Source organism: Crinia signifera, chromosome 9 (genome assembly GCF_055691185.1).
Source record: "Crinia signifera chromosome 9, ASM5569118v1, whole genome shotgun sequence".
In the NCBI taxonomy this organism is placed as follows: Eukaryota; Metazoa; Chordata; class Amphibia; order Anura; family Myobatrachidae; genus Crinia; species Crinia signifera.
The window spans coordinates 48,504,198-48,528,806 of NC_139225.1; the positions used below are offsets into that span (position 1 = coordinate 48,504,198).

Sequence of the window (24,609 nt, forward strand, 5' to 3'; positions counted from 1 at the left end):
CTGATGCGATACATCATGGGTGCTAAAAAGCCTGACATAAATCGTATGTGCAGCACATCCTACTGCTGACTTGATGCCCCCGGCACCACATATCAGTTCGATGCGGATGTCAAATATGTGATTTGGCCTGATTTCACTGGATCCCTTGTACTATACAAAATCAATGCTATGAACACAGAAATAGGAAATTCAATGAGCTGCTAGTTCATAGTCATGGGTAACTATATTGATTGCTTTAGTTTTTTTTTCTAGTATGACTTAAGGAGCTTCACATGTGCAAAAAATAAAGGGTACTAGTATATTATCACGGCACCGTAGACAAATCGCATCGCATTTTCCTATGTCATTTATTCACTGTTCTTTTTTACCCCTGGCCGGTGTGATCACATCGCACCTCAATCGCATGCTATTTTATAGGGTGCGATGCAATTTACTTTACTATACAATTATGACATGCAATGAGATTTAGTCACCCCCCCACACACACTATCCACGCCACCCCCTAGTGTGGCAGCGGAAGGCGTCCTCCCTACCATTTCAAACCCCCACTATCCATGTTGGTGTGGAGATACTTTATATAGTGTGGCGAGCCCCGCGGAATACATGTAACGCAATCCGCGTCCGCTCGCCACACTATATAACATCAACTTCACGCCGACATGAATAGTGGGGGTATGAAAAGGTCAAGAGGACATGTTCCGCCGCCCTTCGCGGGCTTGCCACGCTTTGGGGTGGGGGGTGCCTAAATCTCATTGCATCTCATAAGTGTATAGTAAAGTAAATTGCATCGTACCCCGCATGCAATTTTGCGATGCGATGGCACCGCCCGGTGGGTCAAAAAAGAGCAGTGAATAAGTTACATAGGAAAATCAGATCGCATCACACGCAAAAACCGCATGCGATGAGATTTTCTTACGCAGAATTGCCCGCTAAGCAATTTGCTTAGTGGGCGCCGTGATAATGCACAAGTACCAAATAAAGAAACTTAACTTAATACTGGATTTTAGATTTAGCAGATTATAGAAAACATGAGCATAATGCACAGGTGAGGCAAACATTTTGGGTCTTTGGATCCAAGGATTTTCATTCTATTCATGAAGGGACCAGATGAGACAGGCATTTTGGGTGCACTAGACATAAACGTTATTTATTACTGATCATTTTTTACAAAATAATTCCATGACATTGTAAAAGCTCATTCAGACAAGTTGACTAGATCATGTTGTATAAGAAGTGCTCACTTGCAAATCGAACACAATACACCAAGCTTCAAAAAGTAATAAAGCAGAGAGATAAAGTACCAGCCAATCAGCTCCTAACAGCCATGACACAGGTTTGGTTTGAAAAAGGAGCGTTAGGAGCTGATTGGCTTTATCACTTTTTGAAGCTTGGTGCATCTGGGCCAATGTGAGTTAATGGCTATGATTACCATGTAAGATTGGGTTCATGGCTAAGCTGTTCACATAAATGTAATTAGCAGTTGGTTATGGATTTGACCACATCATAACGAAGATCCTCTTTGGTTTATCACTAATCTATCCAGGCCCTTATTAGGACTGTTACATATAAAAGAAAAGGATCCCATTGTCTGTCAATATAAAAAAAATTCAATAGTAATAACAAAATCTCAATCCATCACAAAAATGTTAGTATGGCAATTGGCATTTGGTGTGTGTGCTTCTGATAATATTGTATTAGCATTTGAGTATCCCAGCGGTTCTCAAAGTGGGTCCTGACCTTCTCAGCATGTGGTCGTGACTCCATGTTGCTGACCATCAGGCTGATGACTTTTCTAATCTCAGTCAGTGATTCAAGGAGTCTGAAAAATCTGTTGAATTGTCTGTTATTTTGCGCCTCCACAATGCTGCCATGCATGTGCTGTCTGCTGACCACATATGTGATGACTTTCTGCAGAAACTTGCTGGGGCCCTGTAATTATTGTCTGATGGGGTCCCAGAGCAAAATAGTTTGAGGACCCTTGGAGTATCCATTAAGAAGCTCTCCATAAGATTGGTTCTTCCTTATGAAAATCATTTTCTGGAATGGGAGCAGCACTTCTCCATCTCACCCCCTCTAGAATAGAGTGACCTTCATCGACAGAAATTTTTTTTTTAGCTCCCTTACTTAAATAGGTGGGAAGCAGTGCAAGAGGTAGGGGAAAATCTCGATAAGCATGTAGCAAAAATACCCCTAGAACAATAGTGGTAAAACCACTGACTGCCCCCACCACACTTCCTCCATTGAGGTGGCTCCATTCTTCAAACAGAATAGCAGAGCATGCCAGTACTGATGAGGTGAACAGGACGTAGTAAATTGGAGTCACCAAGGACGCAGTAAATATATCCAACGCTCTGTAGGGTGGGGAGAAAAAAAACTGTAAAAATGGATATACAAGATATATTTAGCAAGATGTAAAAAGTAAGATAATCACCTGTTGAGATAGTGGATCTGTACTGATATGCAGATGCATAAGCAAAGGAGAAGGAGCCATCCAAGGGGATCCTTGTACACTGGTATTCCTGAGAACAGGCCCGTGATTGCAATACCCAGACCCTTCACACACGCCACAGAGAGTGAGCCTACTAGCGAGCAAATCATCACATATACAAGCACATTTGTGTGACCCCACCGAGGAGCAGCCAACGTTGCTAGTATGAGTGATAAAAGGACCACGCAGGTAGCATATGCCACAAAGCCTGGGGAATGATACAAAACAATGTCAACAATTTTGTCAAGTTGCATCAATCTAAATGAGTGAATTTAATAAAAGTGTAATCAAACTGGCCATCAAAACTGAATTTAAGTATAAAATTATATATTTTTGTACAATTAAATACTTAATTATCCCATGTAAACTCCCAGGGAGCTGCAGTGCCAGGCTGTGCTGACCAGCAGGGCGGGCAGTGTCTGGGAAGTGCAGCACAATTGTTTTTTAATTTCAGAAGGCAGGACGGCCATTTATTGGCTGAGAGTGCTCTCTCAGCTAATCACAGCTGGTGGCACGGCACCTGCAGCTCAGGGCTTCCCAGTCACTGCTCACTCCACCGCTGCATGGTCACTCCAGGCGCTCAATGCAGCCTGGACCCCACCACTGCACATAGGGTGTGCAAACGGTGCTTCACCACTGGCAAAGACCTATGGATTGGACCAACACATCGATGTGCTGCTGATGGGTCCGATCCGATAGATTGAAGTTGCTGCTGACTCAGTCTGTGGCTGCACCTTGCATTTCTTCTCACCTTTATGTGTAGGTTACCCAATTAATTAGTGTTGATGCCAACCCAATTCGCAGAACATCATTCTATTTAGTATTTAGCAAAAAAAAACATATTTCAGATTTATGCAGCAGAGGCCTCGTACCAGAAGCTCTTTAAATAAGGCTCTGAATACATTGTATATTAGTTCTAAAAGCCTGATGAACAAGCTTTAACACTTATTGTAAATAATATACAGTATACACAATGAGAGCTATCAAATACAACTGATTTAAAATAAAAGATAGACAACTCTGATTACTGCCCCATAACATCTCCCTTGCCCAATATCATTAGCCACTATATAGTGAAGCAGCATTCTCCCTAACCCATCTCCATCCCAACATTTAGCAGTGTGTAATCCATAGTGACTGTATCACTATGGGGTCTATTTACAAAGCCAGGGAAGGAGCCAATCAGCTCCTAACTGCTGTCACAGGTGGTGTTTAAAAATTGGCTACTACTTTATTTCCATACAAGGCTTAGTACATAGACCACCAAATTTTAACCCCTTCCCGCCGCAGCATGTTTTTGCCTTCCTGACAGAGGCCTTTTTTTCAAATCTGACATGTATCACTTAAGTGGGGATAACTTTTTTTTGCTTTTACTTATCCCAGTGATTTTGAGATTGTTTTCCCGTGACACATTGTACTTTAAATTAGTGGTAAATTTTGGTCGATACAATTTTTTTTTTTTGTGAAAAATACCAAAATGTCGTAAAAAAATGGAACATTTTGCTATTTGCAAAATGTTACATTTTCTGCTTGTGAGACAAATAATCATACCACTCAAAATAGTTAATAACTAACAAAGACCATATCTATACTTTATTAAAAAATCATTATTTTAACCTCCTTTAATTTTTTTGGACACTAGGGGGCAGCAGCGTCTAAATTTTACACTACACGCAGTTTAACGCTGGTTTTGGCTGTTCACTTTTGGACAGCCAATCGCAGCGATCGCCCAAGACGGGGGGCAACCCTGCCCCCCCTGGGCAATGAGGGAGGATGTCTGCTGTCAGGGACAGCAGACATTGTCCCTCTGTCACCGCGTCTGTAGACGCGGTGGCACTTTTAAGTCATGACGTATATATACGTCATGTGTTGGGAAGTACATCCCGGCCATGACGTATATATACGTCAAATGTCGGGAAGGGGTTAAAACACCCTGAATATGGATCTCTCAAATTTGCATATTCTGTAAGTAAAAATGGAAATAAAATTGAATTAACTATGCAGAGCTCAACATGTTATATAGATGATTACCCTTTTAAAACAGTAATTTATTGTATATAAGAAACAACGGTACTTGTGTAGTTTCACGGCGGCAGTTACGTAGTTAGAGTAGCGTCCCTGTCAGTATCAGCGCTGTGTTCCCGCCTGTTCGTGGCCAGCCGGAGCTTACGTAGTTAGCATAGTCAGTCAGCGTTACGCAGTTAGCGTAGTCAGTCAGCACTTATTACATGGTGAGGGAACCATTGACCATTTTAACCTGCCTGACATGACAGGTGTGAATGTGTTCCTGAAACACCCCCACTATCCATGCCAGCCCGAAGTGTGGCAAGGGGACGCGGTACGCACGGTCCCGACCTGATCATACCCCCACTATCCACGTCGGAGTGGAGTTGGTTTTATAAAGTGTGGCGAGCACAGTGAGCCCCGCGGAATACACGTCAAGTAATCTGCGGGGTTCGCCACACTTTATAAAATCAACTCCACGCTGACGTGGATAGTGGGGGTATGAACAGGTCGGGAGGACAAGTACCGCATACACTCGCCAGGCTTCGGGCTGGCGTGGATAGTGGGGGTTTGAAATGGAGGCATTTGCCAGTATGTACCATGGAGCACTGGCAAATGCGTCCTTTATTGTGCATGAGACGCACTATTCGGATTATATTCTCTACGAGTATATTTATACATCTACTAAATCTTTATTTTGATGAATTGTACAAATGAATTAGGTTTTCAAGGTATGATATGCACTGATATGTTCTGAAATGATTAAATAGGTTAAACATAAGATTAACTTAAGTTTAAATAGATTTACAATTCTGCCAATGTTTCTGTGAATAGCAAAATATTTATAAGTGTCATAGTTAGTACTATTTTTCTGGAAAAATAGATCCAGGAACTTCAGGTCTGGGGGTGGATCATTTAAATAAAAAAAATAAAAAAATTATATATACTAGAGTATAAGCCTACTTTTTCAGAACATTTTTTATGCTGAAAAAGCCCCCTCTCGGCTTATACTCGAGTGAGGGTCCCACGTGACTCAATACGTTTTCCCAGTTTTTTGTTGTAAAATTAGATGCCTCGGCTTATATTCGGGTCGACTTATACTCGAGTATATACGGTATATATTTATTAGAGAGAGGGAGGGAGGGAGAGATTGATGTACATATTATATTTAGAAACAAAGGCACTCACAGTTGGACTTTAAAATACAACTTATCTTATGGAAAGTACATTTTTAGTTCCTGATGTCATATTTAATTAGAGGTTCAGGAACTGAGTTCCTGCTGAAAAATAGCACTGGTCATAATATAGAATTAAGAAAATCCTACCTGGCTTTTTGAGTACTTGTTCCATATCTCCTAGCGTAGATATGTCCTCCTCTTGTGGGGCGTGAAGAACCATCACCGTGGAACCAAAGAAACTTAATACACAACCTGCCTTGCCAGGGAGGGTTAGCCTCTCATTTAGGAAATAAGAGGACAGAACAGCACTAAAGAAAATAAAAGGACAAAATACAGGGAGTTATGCCCTGTACAAACGGGGCCGCAGCAGCAGTGTGCAGAGAGATCTAGTTAAGCATAGATCGCTCAGCACACAGTGATCTACCAGCATTGTGTGCGGAGCAATCTGTCACGGCTAGTGTTCTTAAGCCCCGTACACACGCGGGAGATATATTGCTCACCATTGTTACCTGTCCAAAAATGTGCTCATTCTGATTGCACCTCTGCAGCATCTTTGCACGCAGCAGCGGTGCAAAAACATACAAAAGTTGCATGAGGCGTCTTGAGTAAAAGATGCCCACTACTGGATTCTGTGATCCAATACTGCATCCAAAGATGCAGCATCAGATCCCTCAGTGTGAATCATCAGACATCTGAATAGCCCTCAGGATGTCTGGTGAAATCATGCTGTTGAAGCCAGACAGCCATATTCTGTAACGTTGCCCCTCAAAGCCCCAAAACACCAGAAGCATTGCAATAATGCTCAAGCTTTTAGGGAATTGAGAGCAACATTGCAGTACCAGAGCTGCACAGGTGCAAATCTGCAAACATCGTCCAACTGCAAAAAACACCATTGTGTCCCTCAGTCAATAAACCTTAAAATAATCTAATTAATCATGACTAGGGAGTATGGCATACATAAAAGTCGTCATCTTCATACTCAACATGCTCAAACCGGCTTACCTCACCAACACACTCAGTCCTCCAAGTGGAGTCACCAATGTTGCTGGGGCAAAGATGTATGCAGTAAAGTTGGCAGCTTCACCAAGTCCCACTACAAAACAGAAAATGGCGCTAATTAATATAAGCAGGGGCAGGGCACAGCAGATTTCCTTTCTACCTAAGAACATCCTTCCAGATTAAGAGGCATTGCACCCACAGCCAGTATTTACACAAAAAAGAGAAAGGAGTACAGAAATACAGAGGGGCAGGTACTTTCCAGATATGGAACACAATTAATTTACATTTCTCCACCTGAAAGCATACCAAAGTGATTTACCAAACATCCATACAAGTAATGGTGTGTACACACGGTCGACATGCCGTGCGATGCGAGTCCTGATGCGATCTGATCGCATCCGGACTCGCATCGCACGGCATGAAGGAGAGGAGAGGACAGTACCAATACCTGTCACCAGGTGCCGAGTAGGGGCACAGATGGCAGGGTGCTGCGACACAGCAACAGCTTCCCCCCGCCGCCCCCCATGCATATATCAGAGGCCACACCCCTGCCCTCCTCTATACGGCGGACTTCCGGGACCGGGTCACTGCGCTTCAGCCCTGCAGCCCCAGGAGAAGCGGCCGCCGGAGCTATGTGAGTAAAGGCACAAAGACTATATAGTGCAGATCTGCACTATATATTCTTGCCTGCCCTCACTGTCGCTGCCGATCTGCGCTCACGCGGGAGCACGCATCGGCAGCGCATCGGGCTCGTTAGCCCTAAAAAGTACACAATCGGCATTCGATATGGCTTCCGATGTGCACTATATCTGCAACATCGGAAGCCATATCGTGCCCGTGTGTACAAACCATTAGAATAAAGTTACGGCCAACAAAGTTTATGCAAAACTAACATGTTTTTTTTATCATTTACAGGTACATCAGCGGTTCCCAACTTTATTTCTCTCCCTTACCCCTTGATAAGGCTTTTAATTTATGAGTACCCACTCCTCTTAATTTAGAATATCCACAGTACTTTTGAGTGGAAGGGAAGAGAGTGGTATGCGTATCCATATTCATATTATATTAAGGCGTAGCGAGGGAGTAGTGCTTGTAAAGGAACAGGGTCCCTCTGTGTCTGGCTGCTGGCTGTTTACTGTCTTCGGGATTCCACTAACACTTGTGGGATTCCTTCTTCCACCCATGTCAGTACAGGCCAGATGAAAGCTGATGTTTCAGGGCAGGTAAGATGGCTCTCAGTGGATTGCTGGTCAGACAAAAAGCACAAGGAGACGCTGCAGAAGGAACCGGAAGTGACATGGTTCAGCTCTACGGCAACAAGAGGTTTTTCCTCTTCTTCCGCCATTGACAATATTATTTTCAAGTACCCCCAACTGGTCTGCATGTACCCCTGATTTACATTTATTCAGTGAGAAATTCAGGTTACAACATTGACATCAATGTATCAAGCTGAAATAAAAGTGAAGTTGTCCGTAACATCCAGTTGGCTTCTATCATTTTACTCAAGAACATGTTCTCTCCCCAGATGAAGGTTCTAAAATCTGCTTGTGGATTTAAATGGAGGCATCTGAAGCAATACGAGCCCCACAAATTAGTCATATTCGCAATCTCGTAATAGAAAAATAGCTATTTTGCCCTTGCTTCATGTATTTCAATAATACAGATAGAAAAAGTAACCCCTTTATGTCTCATTGGCATTTTTTTTTATAATATGGGAGTTATATTGAAGATAGGATATTGCCCATAGCTACTAATCAGATTCTACTTATTTATTACCTTATAGAAGATAATAGAATGTTATTGGTTGCTAAGGGCAACATTCCATCTTCAATACAACACTAATCTAAGTAAATTTACTCCAAAGTTTATTAATAGCACAGGTATTGTTATACTGCCCATCGATAGTACAGCAATTAAAGAGGCTTTTGCCTGGGATGTCCTTGCGCCATGCAGCTCTGTAAATAAATTTTTTATGGGATCTAGGGTGTGAATTAACCTTTCCGCCATGTCCCATAAACACTCAATTGGGTTCATGATGGGCAAACATGGTGTCAACAAATTTCATCAGGACTCTATAGTATGCTCCTCAAACCAATGCCAGACAACTTGGGACTAATGCCACTGCATTATAATTCTGGAATATTGCATCTATGTATTTATTTATTTAGTTTCTTATATAGCTCAGCAGATTCTGTTGTGCTTTACAATTGTAGACAGTGATAGAGTAAATTGGGTAACAGACAGACATGGAGGTAGGCGGGGCCTGCTGCAAGCTTACAATCTATAGGGACATAGGAGGGAAACACAAGGACAGGCACCAGTAATAGCACAGCAGTCCCACCTAGTTGCAAGTCCAGAAGGGAAGCTATATAATACATGTGCCTCAGAGGGTTATGTGAGTGGTGCTTAAATATGATAGGCTTGCCTGAAGATGGGAGTTTTCAGGGAACGCTTGAAACTTTGGAGGCTTGTAGACAGTCTTATTGTGCGTGGAAGAGCATTCCATAGGGTGGAGGCAACATGATGAAAGTCCTGTAATAGTGAATGGGAGCTAGGGATCCATGCAGAAGAGAAATGCAGATCTTGGACAGAGCGGAGAGGTCGAGTTGAGAGATATTTAGAGATAAGTAAAGAGATATACAATGGAGTAGTATGGTTAATAGCTTTATTTGTAAGTAGAAGTATTTTTTTTATTGAATACAGTAAAATACAGGCCACCAATGGAGGGAGTGGCAGAGGGGATCAGCAGATGATGAGCATCTAGCTAGGAATATCAGCCTATTCAAAATGGATTGCAGTGGGGAAAGTCTGTTCTTGGGAAGACCAGTAAGGAGACTATTGCAATAATTAATGTGGGATATAATGAGTACATGGATTAAAGATTTAGCAGTGTCTTGTGTGAGATAGGGTTGATTTTGTATATATTTTTTAGATGCATGCAACATGATTTGGAGACATATTGAATGTGGGGAACAAAGGCCAGTTCAGAGTCAAAGATGACCCCTAGGCAGCGAGCTTTTGGGGTAGGGTAGATTTTCCAGTTGTCGACAGTTATAGAGATATCAAAATGATAACTGCTCTAGGCTGGTGGGAATAGAATTAATTCCGTTTTTGAAATGTTGAGTTTGAGGTGGCAAGAAGACATCAAAGATGAGATGGCAGAGAGGCATTCAGAGACTCGGCCCAAAACCACTGGTGACAACTCGGGGGTTGATAGATTTTAGTATCGATACTGAAATCCGAAAGGGCTGATTAGTTTGCCAAGAGATGAGGTACACATTGAGAAAAGCAGAGGACCTAAAACTGAGCCTTGCAGCACTCCGACTGACAGAGGTACTGAAGAGGAGGCGGAATCAGAGAAGCGAACACTGAAAGGGCAATCAGATAGGTAAGATGAGAACCAGGAAATGGCTGTATTATTGAGACCTAGGTATTTGCATGAGAAGAGTGTGATCAACAGTGTCAAAAGCAGCAGAAAGATCTAGAAGAATGAGTAGTGACTATTTTGCTTTAGACTAAGCAGTGTGGGTCTAATAGGGTGTGAGACTTAAGAAAGTGTGTAAGGCAAGAGTAGACAAGTCTCTCGAGTAGCTTGGAGAGGCATGGAAGCTAAAAGAGATAGGATGGTAGTTAGAGAGAGAGTTAGGGTCAGAATTGTTTTTTTTAAGAATGGGAGTAATAACTGCATGTATAAATAAAGAAGGAAAAGTACCAGTAGCAAGAGAGAGATTGCAGATTTTAGTTAAGGTTGGGATAAGCACAGGCTATAGAGTTTTTTTTTTTTTTTCCATCAATAAAATTTTTATTGTAACATGTTTTTAATATGGGGAACAGAAATGAAAAAAGGGGACACTGACACTTAAGGGGGGGGGGGGAAGGGATATCGGGTGACAAGCACGTTCATTATACAATGTGTTTCGCTACGCAGAGCGAATAGTATATGTATAGCATGAATAATAAAGAAACAGGGAGAACAAACAGACATTATTATCCACTAGCCTCAATATCAGGCGAAAAGAAAGCCGCTATCTATATAGCATCAGACCTCGGGTTATATCACACTACCTTTGATGGGGATATTTAACGGGTGAGGTAAAATTAACCAAGTAACTTAGGTTATTCTGAACTCTCTGGGATTTAATTTAGGTTAGACTGACATGGATCTGCCGGGGGGGAGGGGGGGGAATGTTTAGCACCCTCGCCTTCAGTTATGTACATGTGCCAAGGAAGCCAACGCAAATGGGGGGAAGAGGGCGAGGAGACATATGGGGCGAAGTTAGTTTCCATGAGGAAGTGGTGATTCGTCTTCATAACCACTTGAAGTAGGGGTGGCGGAGAGGGTTGTTTCCAGTGCTGGGCTAGGTTGGCTCGGGCAGCAATAAGGATATGACCTAAGACATACCTATCCCTAGGGGGGACAGTCTGCGGGTAGACATGGAACAGGGCGAGGGATGGGTCCGGGGTTATAGCCACTTTCAACACAGTAGAGATCAAGCCAAAGACCTCAGACCAATACTGGTGGATTGCGGGGCAGGTCCAGAAAATGTGGTAAATGTTGCCTATACATCCGCATAGCCTCCAGCACTGGTTAGAACAGGATGGCCAGAAGGTGTGCAGGCGATCAGGGGTCAGGTATAATCTATTAATTAGTTTGATGTGCATTTCTGTATGATTTAAGCAACGGGACATTGCATAAGAGGTGTGAAAGATTTGGCGCCATTGCAGAGGAGAGAAAGTTACGCCTAGGTCTGATTCCCATTTCTCGTGAGGGGACGCTTTGGAGAAGGTAGTGGGGGTTACCAAAGTTCTGTACCAAAAGGAGATGTCACCTTTAGTTCCTATCATGAAAGGTCTGGACAGGAGTGTCTGATATGTAGCATCTGGGGGGGTATAGGAAGGGAAGTGGGCCTTCCACCAGTGTGCTAATTGTAGGTAATGGAAGTATTCAGAGGGGGGAATAGAGTATTGGCGTTGTAGGGTGGGGAATGGTAGCAAAGAGTGGGATTCTAACAAGTCTCCTAGGGTGGTGATGCCAAGAGTCTTCCATGTGTTTAAATTGAGGTTTGGGATTAATTTTGCTACTGTTGTAATGGAAATGGAGGGTATGGCGTTTGCCGAGCCAGATAGAGTGGCTAGTATTCTGTCCCAGGCTTGTAAAGATGCTTTGGTGGATGGGAGTAATGGTAGATGACTGGGTCTAGCTTGTTTTGGAATTCTAATTAAATCTGCAAGGGGGATGTGAGGGGTCTTGGCTTGTTCGATGGACACCCAACCTGTGGCAGAAACAGTGTCAGAGTAATTTTTAAGAGGGGCCATGAGGCACGCTGTATGGTAGCTAACCAGATCGGGGAGGTCCAGGCCACCAAACGCCCTAGGTAGGGACATTTTGGAGCGGGCTATTGCTGGGGGCTTGGTTGACCACACGTATTTTGACAAAATGGTCGTGCCAAGTCGTAGGAATTTTTTAGGGATTGTGTATGGTATGGTGCGAAACAAGTACATTAGTTTAGGAAGTAATGTCATTTTAAAAGCAGCCATACGTCCCATCCAGGAGATATCGTAAGACACCCAGGATTTAGTTAGGGTGGACAGCGTAGCGAGGAGGGGGGTGAGGTTGACATTAAAGACATTGGGTGTATTCGAGGGGATGTGAATGCCCAAATATTTTATCGCTTCTGTTTGCCAATTGTATTTGTAGAGTGATTTTAAATGGGGTAGGTATCTTGAGAGATTGATCGGAAGGGCATCTGTCTTGGTAGTATTTAGCTTGTAATATGACGCTGCGCTATAGGAATCTAAGATCATGTGGAGGTATGGGAGTGTTTTCACCGGATTGGTCACAAAAAGCAGAACATCATCGGCAAAAAGACTTAACTTATGACATTGAGGGCCTATCTGCAAACCGGGGAAGTTGTAGTCGTTGCGTATAGTGATGGCTAGGGGTTCTATTGAGAGCGCAAAGATCAAGGGAGATAGAGGGCACCCCTGTCTAGTGCCATTTGTGATACTAAAGGAATCGGATGTGAAGCCGTTGCTGAACACCCGGGCCGTGGGAGAACTATAGAGCGTCAGGATCGAGTTGAGAATTCGGTCCCTGAAGCCAAAGCGTGTGAGCACTTCTCGCATATATTTCCAATTCAGCCTATCGAAAGCTTTTTCAGCATCAAGGGATAGGAGAAGAAGATCTTGCTCGCTAGTGAGGGAGTCGATCAGATTGAATACCCTCCTTGTATTGTCGGAGGCCTGTCTTCCCGGAACAAAACCCGTCTGGTCCGGGTGCACCAGCAACGGAAGGTATTGGTTGATACGGAGGGCCATTAGTTTGGCAAATAGTTTAATATCACAGTTTAAGAGAGCTATAGGGCGATAATTCTGGCAGAAAGCCGGGTCTTTCCCCGGTTTGGGGATGGTCACTATACGGGCTTCTAGTAGTTCTGTTGGGGAAGAGCCTAGGGAGGATAGTTCGTTAAAGAGGTTTGTTAAAAGTGGGGTTAGTGGGTCTTTGAATGTGATATAGAAGTCAGTTGTGAAACCGTCTGGGCCTGGTGCCTTATTGCGGGGGAGGGATCTGATGGCTGATTGGATCTCCGAAGCGGACCATGGGGCATTGAGGGCTTCTAGTTGTTCCGGCTTTAAGGATGGGAGCTGAATTTTGTCTAAGAAGGAAGATATTGTAATGTTGGTGGGTTGTGGGGTGGAGGTATCGGAGGAAAGGTTGTAGAGCTGGGAGTAGTACTTAGCAAACTGGTTAGCGATGTCCTTGGGATTTAAAAGTTTTTCTTTAGTAGGGGAAATGATATGTTTGATTCTATTTTTGGCTTGTTGGGCTCGTAGTTTACGGGCAAGCATTCTGCCTGATCTATTACTAGACAGATAGAATTTGTGGCGCATTCTGTTCAGGGCTAATTGTGTGCGGGCTAAGAGGAGTCTTTGAAGTTGGTTACGGATGCTTGATATCTCTAATTTCAAGGTTCTAGATGGGGTTGTTTTATTTTGGGTCTCTAGCTTTGATAGCTTGGTCTCTAGATCTTGTTGGGCCTTAATAGAACTGCGTTTGAGGAAGGCGCCAGCCTGTATAGCTGCTCCTCTCGTAACTGCCTTAAGGGCACACCAATGAGTGGTGATAGACGTTTCCTGTGGGGAGTTATTAGAGAGATAAGAGTTAATGGAATTTAAAATTGTTGCTTTAGCTGTAGGGTCTTTTAACAGGTGGGGGAAGAGACGCCAAGGTCTCGGGGGGATTGTTGACTGGTTGGGGCACCACTTCCATGTGACGGGAGCATGGTCAGACCATGTGATCGGGAGAATATCAACATCTGTGGTGCACTGTAGAGACCACTTATCGCAGAGGATGTAGTCTATTCTGGAATAGGAGTTATGTACCAAGGAGTGGAAGGTGTAGTCGCGACCAGTCGGGTTTTTAGTCCTCCAGATGTCGTATAAGTCGAACTCTAAGAGGAGATTGCGGAAGGCTAGGGAAGGGCCAGACACCTGGGAGGAGCGGGATGTTGATTGTTGGGACTTGTCTAGTTTGGGGTCTAGGGCTAGATTGAAATCGCCTAGGACTATCAAGGAGCCTCTATATGTTTTCCGGATGAGGAGAAATAGTTTGCGTAAGAATGAGATTTGGTTGGTGTTTGGTGCATAGAGGCATACAATAGTAGTGGGTTTGTCCTCTAACAGACCTGTCAGTATCAGATATCTACCATTTTTGTCAGGGGTTTGGGATTGTAGGACAAAGGAGGTATGCTTATTGAACAGAATGGCAACTCCGTTACGTTTAAACGGGCCACTTGCATAATAACCTATCGGGTAGTTCACATCTTTGAACTGCGGGGGGTTAGTGGAGTTAAAGTGGGTCTCCTGGACAGCAACCACATCAGCTTTCTGCTTGTGGAAGTAGGAGAGAGCTAGTCTTCTTTTATTAGGGGAGTTTAACCCCTTAACATTTAAGGAAAGAAATTTAGGCATTGTGGAGTTAATAGGGGGTGCAAGGAAGATTTGGGTCTCAACCCTATAGATGCATTATACCTTAGAGTTGCTGCTGCAACTTCTGCCGTCACCTTAGGGGGAGGGTCGGAGGGGGAGGTGATACATGAGGGGGAGGGAGGTGCGGGGGGAGAAGGGTAAGCATAGGGAGAGGAAAAACAAAAGGGTCCGGTATATTGGACCCACATGACTACTGCAGGGGAGAAAGGGGTCATGCAGTAGTGTGAGAGAGGTTGGGGGGTGGCGAGGTTCGCAGAACGTAAGCTGCCACTCACTAATAAGCTCACAAAAACTATCCTATTATGGGGTAAGTCTAGTAACTAAAAAAACACAGCATTCTAGACCTATAACACAACTGGGTACAGGAAATTAGAACTAAGAGAAAACAAAGAATATTCAGCAAAACAACAATTGCTAACCGGGTAGGCCGGATGCCAGGAGTCCTGCATATAGAGGTATATAACAAGTATTATACTTAGCATTTGGTTCCCAACCCGGCGGAAGGGAAAGCAGGAACATGGGCATCGGAAATCTGCAGCCAAAATTGGCTTTGACGAGAGGCAGAGTAATGGTCATCAGGTCGCTGTCCATTCTTGTTGTAGGGCACGTGGGCGTCTTGGCTCTGGAGGTTTTGTGACCGATATGTCCCAGTCCATCAGGAGTTTCACTCCTGCGTCCAGGGTAGATACGGAATATGTGGTGTCTTCATAGTATATGATTAGTTTGACCGGGAATCCCCAGCGGTACCTGATGTCATGGGATCTGAGGGCAGCTGTGATAGGAGTAAAAGCTCTTCTATTGGCGATGGTTGCCGGAGAGAAGTCCTGAAAGATTTGCAGGCCGCCTAAAGTGCCTGAGTTTTTTGATTCTCGAGCAGCTCTGAGAATGCGTTCCTTGACCGTGAAGAAATGGACCCGCAGGAGGGTGTCTTTAGGCAGGTCTGCGGAGACTGTTCTTGGTCTAGGAAGGCGGTGTATGCGGTCAATCAGGAATTCTTTGGGGTCCGCTGTAGGCAGCAGTTTACAGAACAAAGTGGTAGCGTAGTCTTCCAGCTCCGAGTTAGCCACCGAGTCAGGGATGCCTCTAATTTTGATATTGTTGCGTCTAGACCTGTCCTCCAAATCCGCCAGCTTAGATTGAAACTGGGATATGTCTTGTTGTTGGCGGTCATAGGAGGATATCAGATCATTATGTGAGGCAACCAGCTCCTCCATTTTGCGTTCTAGTTGATCAGTTCTGTCTCCTATAGCTACCAGCTCTGTCTTGACTTCGCGGATGGCCGATTTTAGGTCTCGGGACATCTCGGCTTGGAATGCAGAGAAGACTTGGCACAGGGACTTCACCGTCACTGGCGCGTCTGACTCAGTGTCCACCCCTGCCATCCCGATGGGAGAGGGAGATTCCGCTTGGTTCTCCAGGGGGAGGGGAAGTTGTTTCAGGGGGCTAGTGGCGGCTGGGGAGGGGTGTGAAGATTTCCTGGTGGGGAGAGAGATCTTGGACGGCACTGCGTCCTTGGGTCTCTTAGACGGCATAGTTACGTATAGGAGCACCTACCAGGAAGACTGAAGGTGCACAGACTCAGGTACCGGGGGGGCTGGGTATAGGTTGGTTATGGCATTTATGCAACCCTCTTTACAACTGACGTGAGTGGCAGCTATGGGAATGAGGTTTTCACATTTTTATTCTTAGGCTCCTGGGGGTGTCGTCAGTGTGTTTCCTCACTTGTGGAATCCCGTGGTGTGCTTTCACAGATCTGTGGCTTGCGGGAGACTGTCCCCTCTGAGGGTGGTATATAGACTGTTGTGCTTGGTGCAGATAGCAGGCAGCTGCAGCACAGTGGGCTCGTGAGTTGGGCAGTAATGGATGAGTTTGGTGGGTTATATCTGCCCCCTGCCCCAGAAGGTCAGAGCCAGGGGGGCACCAGCTGGGGGGAGGGTCACAGATAAGGCTGCTATGAGGGAACTTGTGGAGTGCAGGGCTCCAGGGCTTGGCTGCAGGGTGCAGTGCAGTGCAGGGCTGCTTTATAAGCTTGCTGAGCCCCGCAGTAGCAGCAGCCCACCTCAAGATGGCGCCGGCAGAGCAGCGAGGCCTTTTTTTTATTTTATTTTTATTTGATATATATATATATTTTTTTTCTTTTTTTTTTTTTAGTGTTTGGGGGGTGCTATTGTGTGGTCCGTCCCCGAGGGAGGACTCACCAGCAGACTGGGATCCGGCTGGCGTCCTCTCCCGGCTGCGGCAGATGTCACTCACCGCCTCCTGTCTCCTCCGAGAGAAGCTCCGGTCCCGGCAGCTTATGCTGAACGCGGTCGGCGGCGAGCGGCTGTCAGAGGCTCTGGTAGGGCAGCAAGCATGTGGGGGGGGGTCGCCGCCGCTGAGATACCCCAGGTCCTCTTCTTCTCGGCGGGTGACGCGGATTCCGGGCACCTCGCCGTCCGCAGCGTCGCCTCCTGGAGCTACTTGAGACCCCGGCTCCGGACTTCCGGCTAGGCCGCAACCCGCGGGAGCGCTTAGAAGCACTCCCCGGCTCCGCGGCAGGGGTCGGAAGCCGGTAGGGCACAAGGGGGACTGAGTAATAGGTAAGAGGTGGGTTAGGGTGAGGTATGGAGCGGGTAGAACGAGGGTAGAAGGGCTGGTATAGCAGGAGCACTGCTAAAACGTGGCTGCTCAGGTTGCTCGCCAAGCCACGCCCCCCAGGCTATAGAGTTTTAATGACTGTATAGTGCAGGTGTAGGATCAAGGGGAGATGTAGTGCAATAGGAGGGTAAGAAGAGTGTGGATACTTCCTTTTCATTTGTGGGCTCAAATGAAAAGAAAGTGCCAGAGGGTTCAGGTGGGGAATTGAGAAGGTTAGTGGCGGTGGAAAAGCATACCATTTCATCTCGGATTTTATTAATCTTGTCCTTAAAAGTAGAAGGCAAGTTGTTGTGCACTGATGGTAGCTGGTGGGGGAAGTTATAGAAGAGACTTTAATGTGTTAAAAAGTCATTTATGGTTGGTGGCATGAGAAGAGAGATTGGAAGTATGTTTGTTTGGCAGTGTCTAAAGCATTGCGGTAGGAGTGGTAGTCTTATATGTGAGGAAAGCTCTCAGATTCCAAGATTTACGCAACTGGCGTTCTACTTTCCATGACTGATTTCATAATAGTTTTGTTCATTTGGAGTGCCATGGGCAGCAGCTAAGCCTGCGTGGCGTTTAATGGGAAGCTGGAGCCACTTCATCAAGGGCTGTTTAAAAAATCTGGTACAGGTGAAAAACAGCATTGTCAGGAGAGGTAAATGTAGAAATTGGTGAGAGCTGTCGTTGCATGGTTTTAACCCACCCAAATCCCATACAATCCGGATTCTACTAGTCTGTTTCTCCATAGCGCGCCAGTTTTCAGTCCAGTTGCTAATCCAGTTCTAATTCAATCACTTATCCAGCTACAGTTCGGCCGCCTAACAAGTTCCAATCCAATTGCTAATCTTTTTCCTCCTTAGACACCTCCTATGGTTGTCAACCCAGTTTCATTCAGAGCAGCTGTCCTGCAAATGTCTTCCTAGGTGCACCTTATTGTCTGGCAACACCCAATAACCCTAAAATGTATAAAGCTGAAAGATTTTGGTAATTTATTATTCAAGTATTGTTCAGAAAAAGAATAAATATTGAGGCTGCATCAGTAAAACAACCATATGTTGAACTTTTCAGGTAATGTTCATCAATCACTGTGATAGCAGGAAATGAAAGAAGAACTGATAAATTGACAAATTGACAGTCAAATTGACAAAAGTATACTTACTGGATAACAAACCAGCCCACCAAAGCCACTCTTTCAGGTACGCATGACCTCCTTGACCTGCATGATATAGGGATACAAATTCAGGGCTTTTTCAAGAAAGCAAAACAAAAAAAACACTTCTATATCATACGGTTCTTCCGACTCAATGTATGAAAGAACATTTCTGTACTCTATAGCTCTGAATGTAGAAAGTACTGTTAAAAGAAAGCAATCACTGATAGAAAATTGTTAAACGGCACTTGTTCTGTAGTGCTCAATAAGAAAAAAATTAACACTTTTTGGAAAACACACTAATTACTTTAATCACTTTATTTTTTTTTTTAAGTTTCTTTGGGTTCATTTGAAGACAACACTTGAGCCTCTTCACTTTTTACAGGGTATTAAAATGTGAATACATTACATAAACTCCCCAACATGCCAGAGATCTGCATGATTACACACTACATAATGTCTTGCTAGAGTGCAGTAAGGCTGGACAGTAGGGAAAGAAAGACAGGTATCAAAAACATATAAAAATATTACTGAATGTCCAAACCACTACACTACACCATAGCTTAGCTTACGTGACCACAGAGTACAATGCCTGGATGATTACTTCTAAAACAGATCCAATGGAAATAAAGTGTGAAATTAGCAAGTTCAAACACATCAAAAATGTGTTGCCTAATGAACCTTTTACTTTGATGTCGTAAAACAGGAAATAAAATAATTGCATAGAAAAATAAATCTTCCTAAGTCATTATATATATATATATATATATATATAGATAGATGCAAGTCCAATCGGCACTCACGTATCAAAGGGTGAAAACAGTCTCCGGTGCCCTCTATGAAACCACCAAACGGGGTCACTATATAGAAGTCCACTTATATACACATATATAATATATATAGTTTTAGTGTAATGTTTGTTGTTAAAATTCTTTAACAATGTCCCTTACACAATAAAGTATTTTGTTTTATTTGTACACTCCAAATGAACTGAGAATATGAGTGCAATAGATGGGGTTCTCACCTGCTCTGAGCTGTCCATGGCCACATAATTTAAGCAGGCCTTTTTTCTTAAGAATGAAACTTCCCCCAATGAAGATGCTGGAAGAAAGAGCCAGTACCAGACCAACATAAAACCTGTAGTGCGTTTCTTGAATTTTCACGAGCATCACTATAAAAGGACAATTAAAATATATTGTTGTGAAACAGAAAAAATATATATATTTCATTTTCTGCACAATGGACCAGATAAAAAAAAAAAGTAATTGTGTGTCTGGAACAAACCATGTTGCCATACAAGGGGAGCAATTTATATTGTTTTTCTGCAGGGTAAATACTGCCTAAATTTGCATATAGCTCACAGATGTTAAGACACCCATACATTACTTCAACTTCCCCGAGGGGAGAAGTCACAGCCGATCCCCCTTGAGCCGCCCTGGTCCTTTCTGCATGCGATATATTGCATTCAATCCCACCCAAGCTGCCAGGAGGCTGTTCAAGTCGGAGGTCAGTCATGCAAACTGGTCCGATCTCCAACTCTGATCCAATGCTTACTGAACTGCACATCAGATCAGATCTAATGTCAAACACATGCGATTTGGCCACTTTTCACCTGATTTGTCATTCCAATCTGTCAGAATTGTGTTAAAAAGGGCCAAATCGCACTAGTGTATGGCCAACATTAGACAGCTTTACTTTACATTTCAATGTAGATTTTAGTTTAAACACACCCCACACAAATATAAAGCTCTCTGTATATGTTACATCTGTACCCCCTGCAGTAAAATATGGTTTTGTCCATTTGATTTTTTTGTTTTGCTAACAAAGCTGAACCAGGCCCACTATACTATAAGGAATCAAGAGTCACCGAGTTAGGGGGGGGGGGAGTATTCAATGTGGCCATTTCCGACCCCATTGAAGCCCAACAGATTCAACTTTCTAAAAGGTGAAATCTGCATGGTCGAAAATGTCTGCTGGGTTGTCGAATCCGTGCACATTTTAAACCAACCGAACCAAACGCTTCCGACAGTCAGCACAGTGAATAAAGACAGTCAAATTGATGTCGAAATGTCCATGATTAAGACTGTCGGGCAAATTTTCTGCTATAGTTGCAAATACCATCAATTCCATGTTGTGACTGGGAATGATATCTGTATAAACATTTATAGCTGAAGAGTTTACGTGTAATCACTTCAGTCTTTTGAAGAAAAACTTGTCTATTAAAAGAAGTGAGACATCCTTATATTTTTTTAGATGGCTCAAAAGCACTCTGCCAGTGGCCCTCGTAAATGATCAGATACTCTTATTGGCTATAGATTAGATTAATAATAAAACATGGATGAAAAAGGAGCTAACAGTAACCCTTTCAGGACCAACATCTAGACTGGCTCAACAGCCCTAGCGCAATAGCAGATCCAATGGTGAGCCACTTCAAAATAAGAACATTAACAGTGTTCAGCATTCAATGTAGACCAGCGGTTCCCAACCTGTGGTACGCGTACCCCTGGGGGTACGCGTCCACACGCTGGGGGGTACGCCGCGGCCCGGCCTGTAATGGCGGCAGCCAGACAGGTCGCTGGAGGGGAGGAGAGTGCATTGCGCATCTCTCCTACCCCTCAGTGTGCTTCCCTGTGACTGGCCGCCCGTCCGCCAATCAATCAGAGCTTGCAGGCCGGCAGCCAATCAGGAGCCGGCCCGCGAACTTTGATTGACGGGTAGCCCAGTCACACTGAAGGGAAGGAGAGATACGCAGTGTGCTGTACTCTCCTTCCCTGAGAGAAGCGCGGCAGCTACATGGCAGGGGGACACTGGACTGTCTTCTCCCCAGCAGCAGCGTCAATGGTGAGTGTGCTGCTGCTGGGAAATACTATGGGGGCATTGCTGGCACTGTGGGGCATTGCTGGCACTGTGGGGCATTGCTGGCACTGTGGGGCATACTTGTTGCTGGCACTGTGGGGCATACTTGTTGCTGGCACTGTGGGGCATTGCTGGCACTGTGGGGCATACTTGTTGCTGGCACTGTGGGGCATTGCTGGCACTGTGGGGCATTGTTGGCACTGTGGGGCATACTTGTTACTGGCACTGTGGGGCATTGCTGGCACTGTGGGGCATTGTTGGCACTGTGGGGCATACTTGTTACTGGCACTGTGGGGCATTGCTGGCACTGTGGGGCATACTTGTTACTGGCACTGTGGGGCATTGTTGGCACTGTGGGGCATTGTTGGCACTGTGGGGCATACTTGTTACTGGCACTGTGGGGCATTGCTGGCACTGTGGGGCATACTTGTTGCTGGCACTGTGGGGCATTGCTGGCACTGTGGGGCATACTTGTTGCTGGCATACTTGTTGCTGGCACTGTGGGGCATTGCTGGCACTGTGGGGCATACTTGTTGCTGGCACTGTGGGGCATTGCTGGCACTGTGGGGCATACTTGTTGCTGGCACTGTGGGGCATTGCTGGCACTGTGGGGCATACTTGTTGCTGGCACTGTGGGGCATTGCTGGCACTGTGGGGCATACTTGTTACTGGTACTGTGGGGCAATGCTGGCACTGTGGGGCAAACTTGTTGCTGGCACTATGGGGGTATACTTGTTGCTGGCACTGTGGGGCATTGCTGGCACTGTGGGGCATTGCTGGCACTGTGGGGCATACTTGTTGCTGGCACTGTGGGGCATTGCTGGCACTGTGGGGCATTGCTGGCACTGTGGGGCATACTTGTTGCTGGCACTGTGGGGCATTGCTGGCACTGTGGGGCATACTTGTTACTGGCACTGTGGGGCAATGCTGGCACTGTGGGGCATACTTGTTGCTGGCACTATGGGGGTATACTTGTTGCTGGCACTGTAGGGGCATTGTTGGCACTGTGGGCACATACCCAGTACCATGGGGTCATACCTGGCACCGTGGTGGCATTCCCGTTTCTGGCACTGTGCGGGCATACCTGGCACCATTGAAACATATGTGTATCTGGCACTTTTGGGGGCATATGTGTATCTGGCACTATTGGAAGGCTAACGTGATCCGTTGGAATGTCTGTTGCTTCAGTAATAGAGATTTGACAAGGTTCTGTTATTTTATATGCTGTCCGCAGAATGGGCTGAGCTTATATTGTGGTCAAGTGGTTGCAATTTTTTTTTTCTCGTCATTGCCAATATGACTTGCCCCTGTTAAGCCACGCCCCTGAAAATTTCACAAGGGGGTACTCCTAAATGAAAAGCCTAATCAAGGGGTACAGGAGACAAAAAAGGTTGGGAACCACTGATGTAGACCATTTTTTTTTTTATATTTAAAAAAAAAAAAAAAATTGGACTGCAAAGGGTTAAAATTCCAGTTTATAGCTACTCATTATTTAAAGGAAACAATGTATTCATAGAAAGTGTTCCATATTGGTCAACCAGCACCATGAATTGTTACTGCTTTATGCATGTGATGTTACCGTTTTATGCAAGCTTGTAAAATGATTACTCCTGTAAACAGGTTGAATAATCCTAAATAATCCTGAATAAAACGTTTCAGATAGCCTAAAACAGGGGCGTAACTAGGGGCGTAACTAGAACTATGTGGGCCCCATAGCAAAAAATTTAAACGGCCCCCCATCGTACGGGGAAACATTCCGTGATGTTACCATTAACCAGGCACTCTTCCGGGGAAGGTATGACATCTGCTGCAGTGCCTCCATCAGATACAGTAGATACTGTGTATACCAAGAAATGGCAGATGGCGCCCCAGAGTCTACTTTAGGTGTATTTTATTAACCTCAAAATGTTTTGGGCATCCCTGACAATGATTCGACGCTGCCTCTTCCGCCACTGACAGGTGCCTGCTAATAGCGTTAATGAGTGTGCGACTGCTTACTGGGAGAGGGGACAGAGAGACGGTGGACGGATGCTTTAGCCGCTTCATGTACAGATTCTGGAAACTAGCAGCAGCGCCGCAGTGCACGGTTGACAGATGCGCATTGATGTGCTTGAACAGTCCATCAGCCGTAGCCATGCACAGCCGGTGCCGTTGTAAGTTCCTTTGTCTGCACATGAACATGAAGCAGGTTCACCTCCGTCCTTTACCTAGTAAGTAACATGCCAGACTTACAACTATAGAGGGTGCAGGGGATTGCCTTGGGCCCCCCAAGCCACTGGGCCCCATAGCAACTGCATCTCCTGCATCCTCTATAGTTACGCCACTGGCCTAACTCTTGTTAGTGTCAGTATGTGAAAAAAATTACAAATGTAAACAAAAATGTTAGAATCATTATGTCATCACTTTGACTTAATACTAGCTCAAGTTTTCTGCGCTTCCAATATATATATATGGCAGATTACCAGAAGACTCCATTAGAACGTCTAGGAATATCAGCAAACTTTTACGTTGATCACTGATGTGGCTATGAACAGAACATTCTTATAGCAGTTCACATCTGCAAAGAAAACAGTATAATACAGATCAGAAATATAAATAATCATCACCCATAATTGCATCATAGAGAAAACAGAACAAAGATATCTGGGGACTATGTAAAAACCGGACCGGACTAGACTCCGGACCGCCGGACAGGACATCAAAATCTGCAGTCCGGAGCTTATAGGGTCCGGTCCGGGGGGTGTCCTGTTCGGGGGGGTATCTTGTCCGGGGGAGTCCCTGTGATAGCTATCATCAGGGACATGGGGTAGGGGAGATTACAGCCTCCCCCTGTGGTCCGGACCGTCCGGTTTTTGCTACATGCCCGGACCATACAGGGAGACTTTATTCTACCGCTCCTCCTCAACCTGGTGACAGGTGTCACAGGCAGAACCCCCAGACAGGACACCCCCGGACAGGACATCCCCCGGACCGGACGCTACAAGCTCCAAAATGCAGAGTTTGATGTCTGGTCCGGGGGTTTTGTCCTGGTCCGGTTTTCACCCATACCCAGATTTCTGCAGCAATACCAGGTCACTCAGTACGGGTGTATGAAAACAAGCTTACCTGTGAACCTTTCCAGCCAGTGGTATCCCAACACGTGTGTACCACATTGCTTTTCTCACCACCCTGGGTGTCTTCAGGCAGCAGCAAAAGGGTAACAAAAACTCAGCATTGTACAGTAATGTTGTGCCAAATAAAAAAAAACTGGAGGCGAAGGTGCTGGTTGGCAAATTTCACTTCCTGCTCTGCATTACCTGGGGTGGGGTGGTTGGCATTGGAGCACT

The 24,609-nt window shown here is 45.0% G+C and overlaps 1 protein-coding gene across 1 annotated transcript; it reads right to left on the bottom strand.

Annotated features, from left to right (window-relative positions):
- Positions 1-982: 982 nt before the first annotated feature.
- On the bottom strand, positions 983-24,607 carry LOC146035530 (magnesium transporter NIPA2-like). Its single transcript, XM_083159035.1, has 8 exons — positions 24,389-24,607; positions 23,746-23,840; positions 19,452-19,598; positions 18,437-18,493; positions 6,673-6,763; positions 5,818-5,978; positions 2,432-2,696; positions 983-2,351 (listed from the first exon to the last, which is right to left on the bottom strand). The coding sequence occupies exons 2-8, from the start codon at positions 23,756-23,758 to the stop codon at positions 1,991-1,993; spliced, it is 1,095 nt and encodes a 364-aa protein (XP_083015161.1). The 5' UTR covers positions 23,759-23,840; positions 24,389-24,607; the 3' UTR covers positions 983-1,990.
- Between the last annotated feature and the right edge of the window lie 2 nt (positions 24,608-24,609).

Excerpts from the sequence above, each read along its gene's own strand:
- LOC146035530 (XM_083159035.1), bottom strand. Across the intron at positions 18,494-19,451 it reads CCATGGACAGCTCAGAGCAG|GTCAAGGAGGTCATGCGTAC; the intron begins GTGAGAACCCCA and ends TATATCATGCAG. Across the intron at positions 2,352-2,431 it reads CAGATCCACTATCTCAACAG|AGCGTTGGATATATTTACTG; the intron begins GTGATTATCTTA and ends CCCACCCTACAG.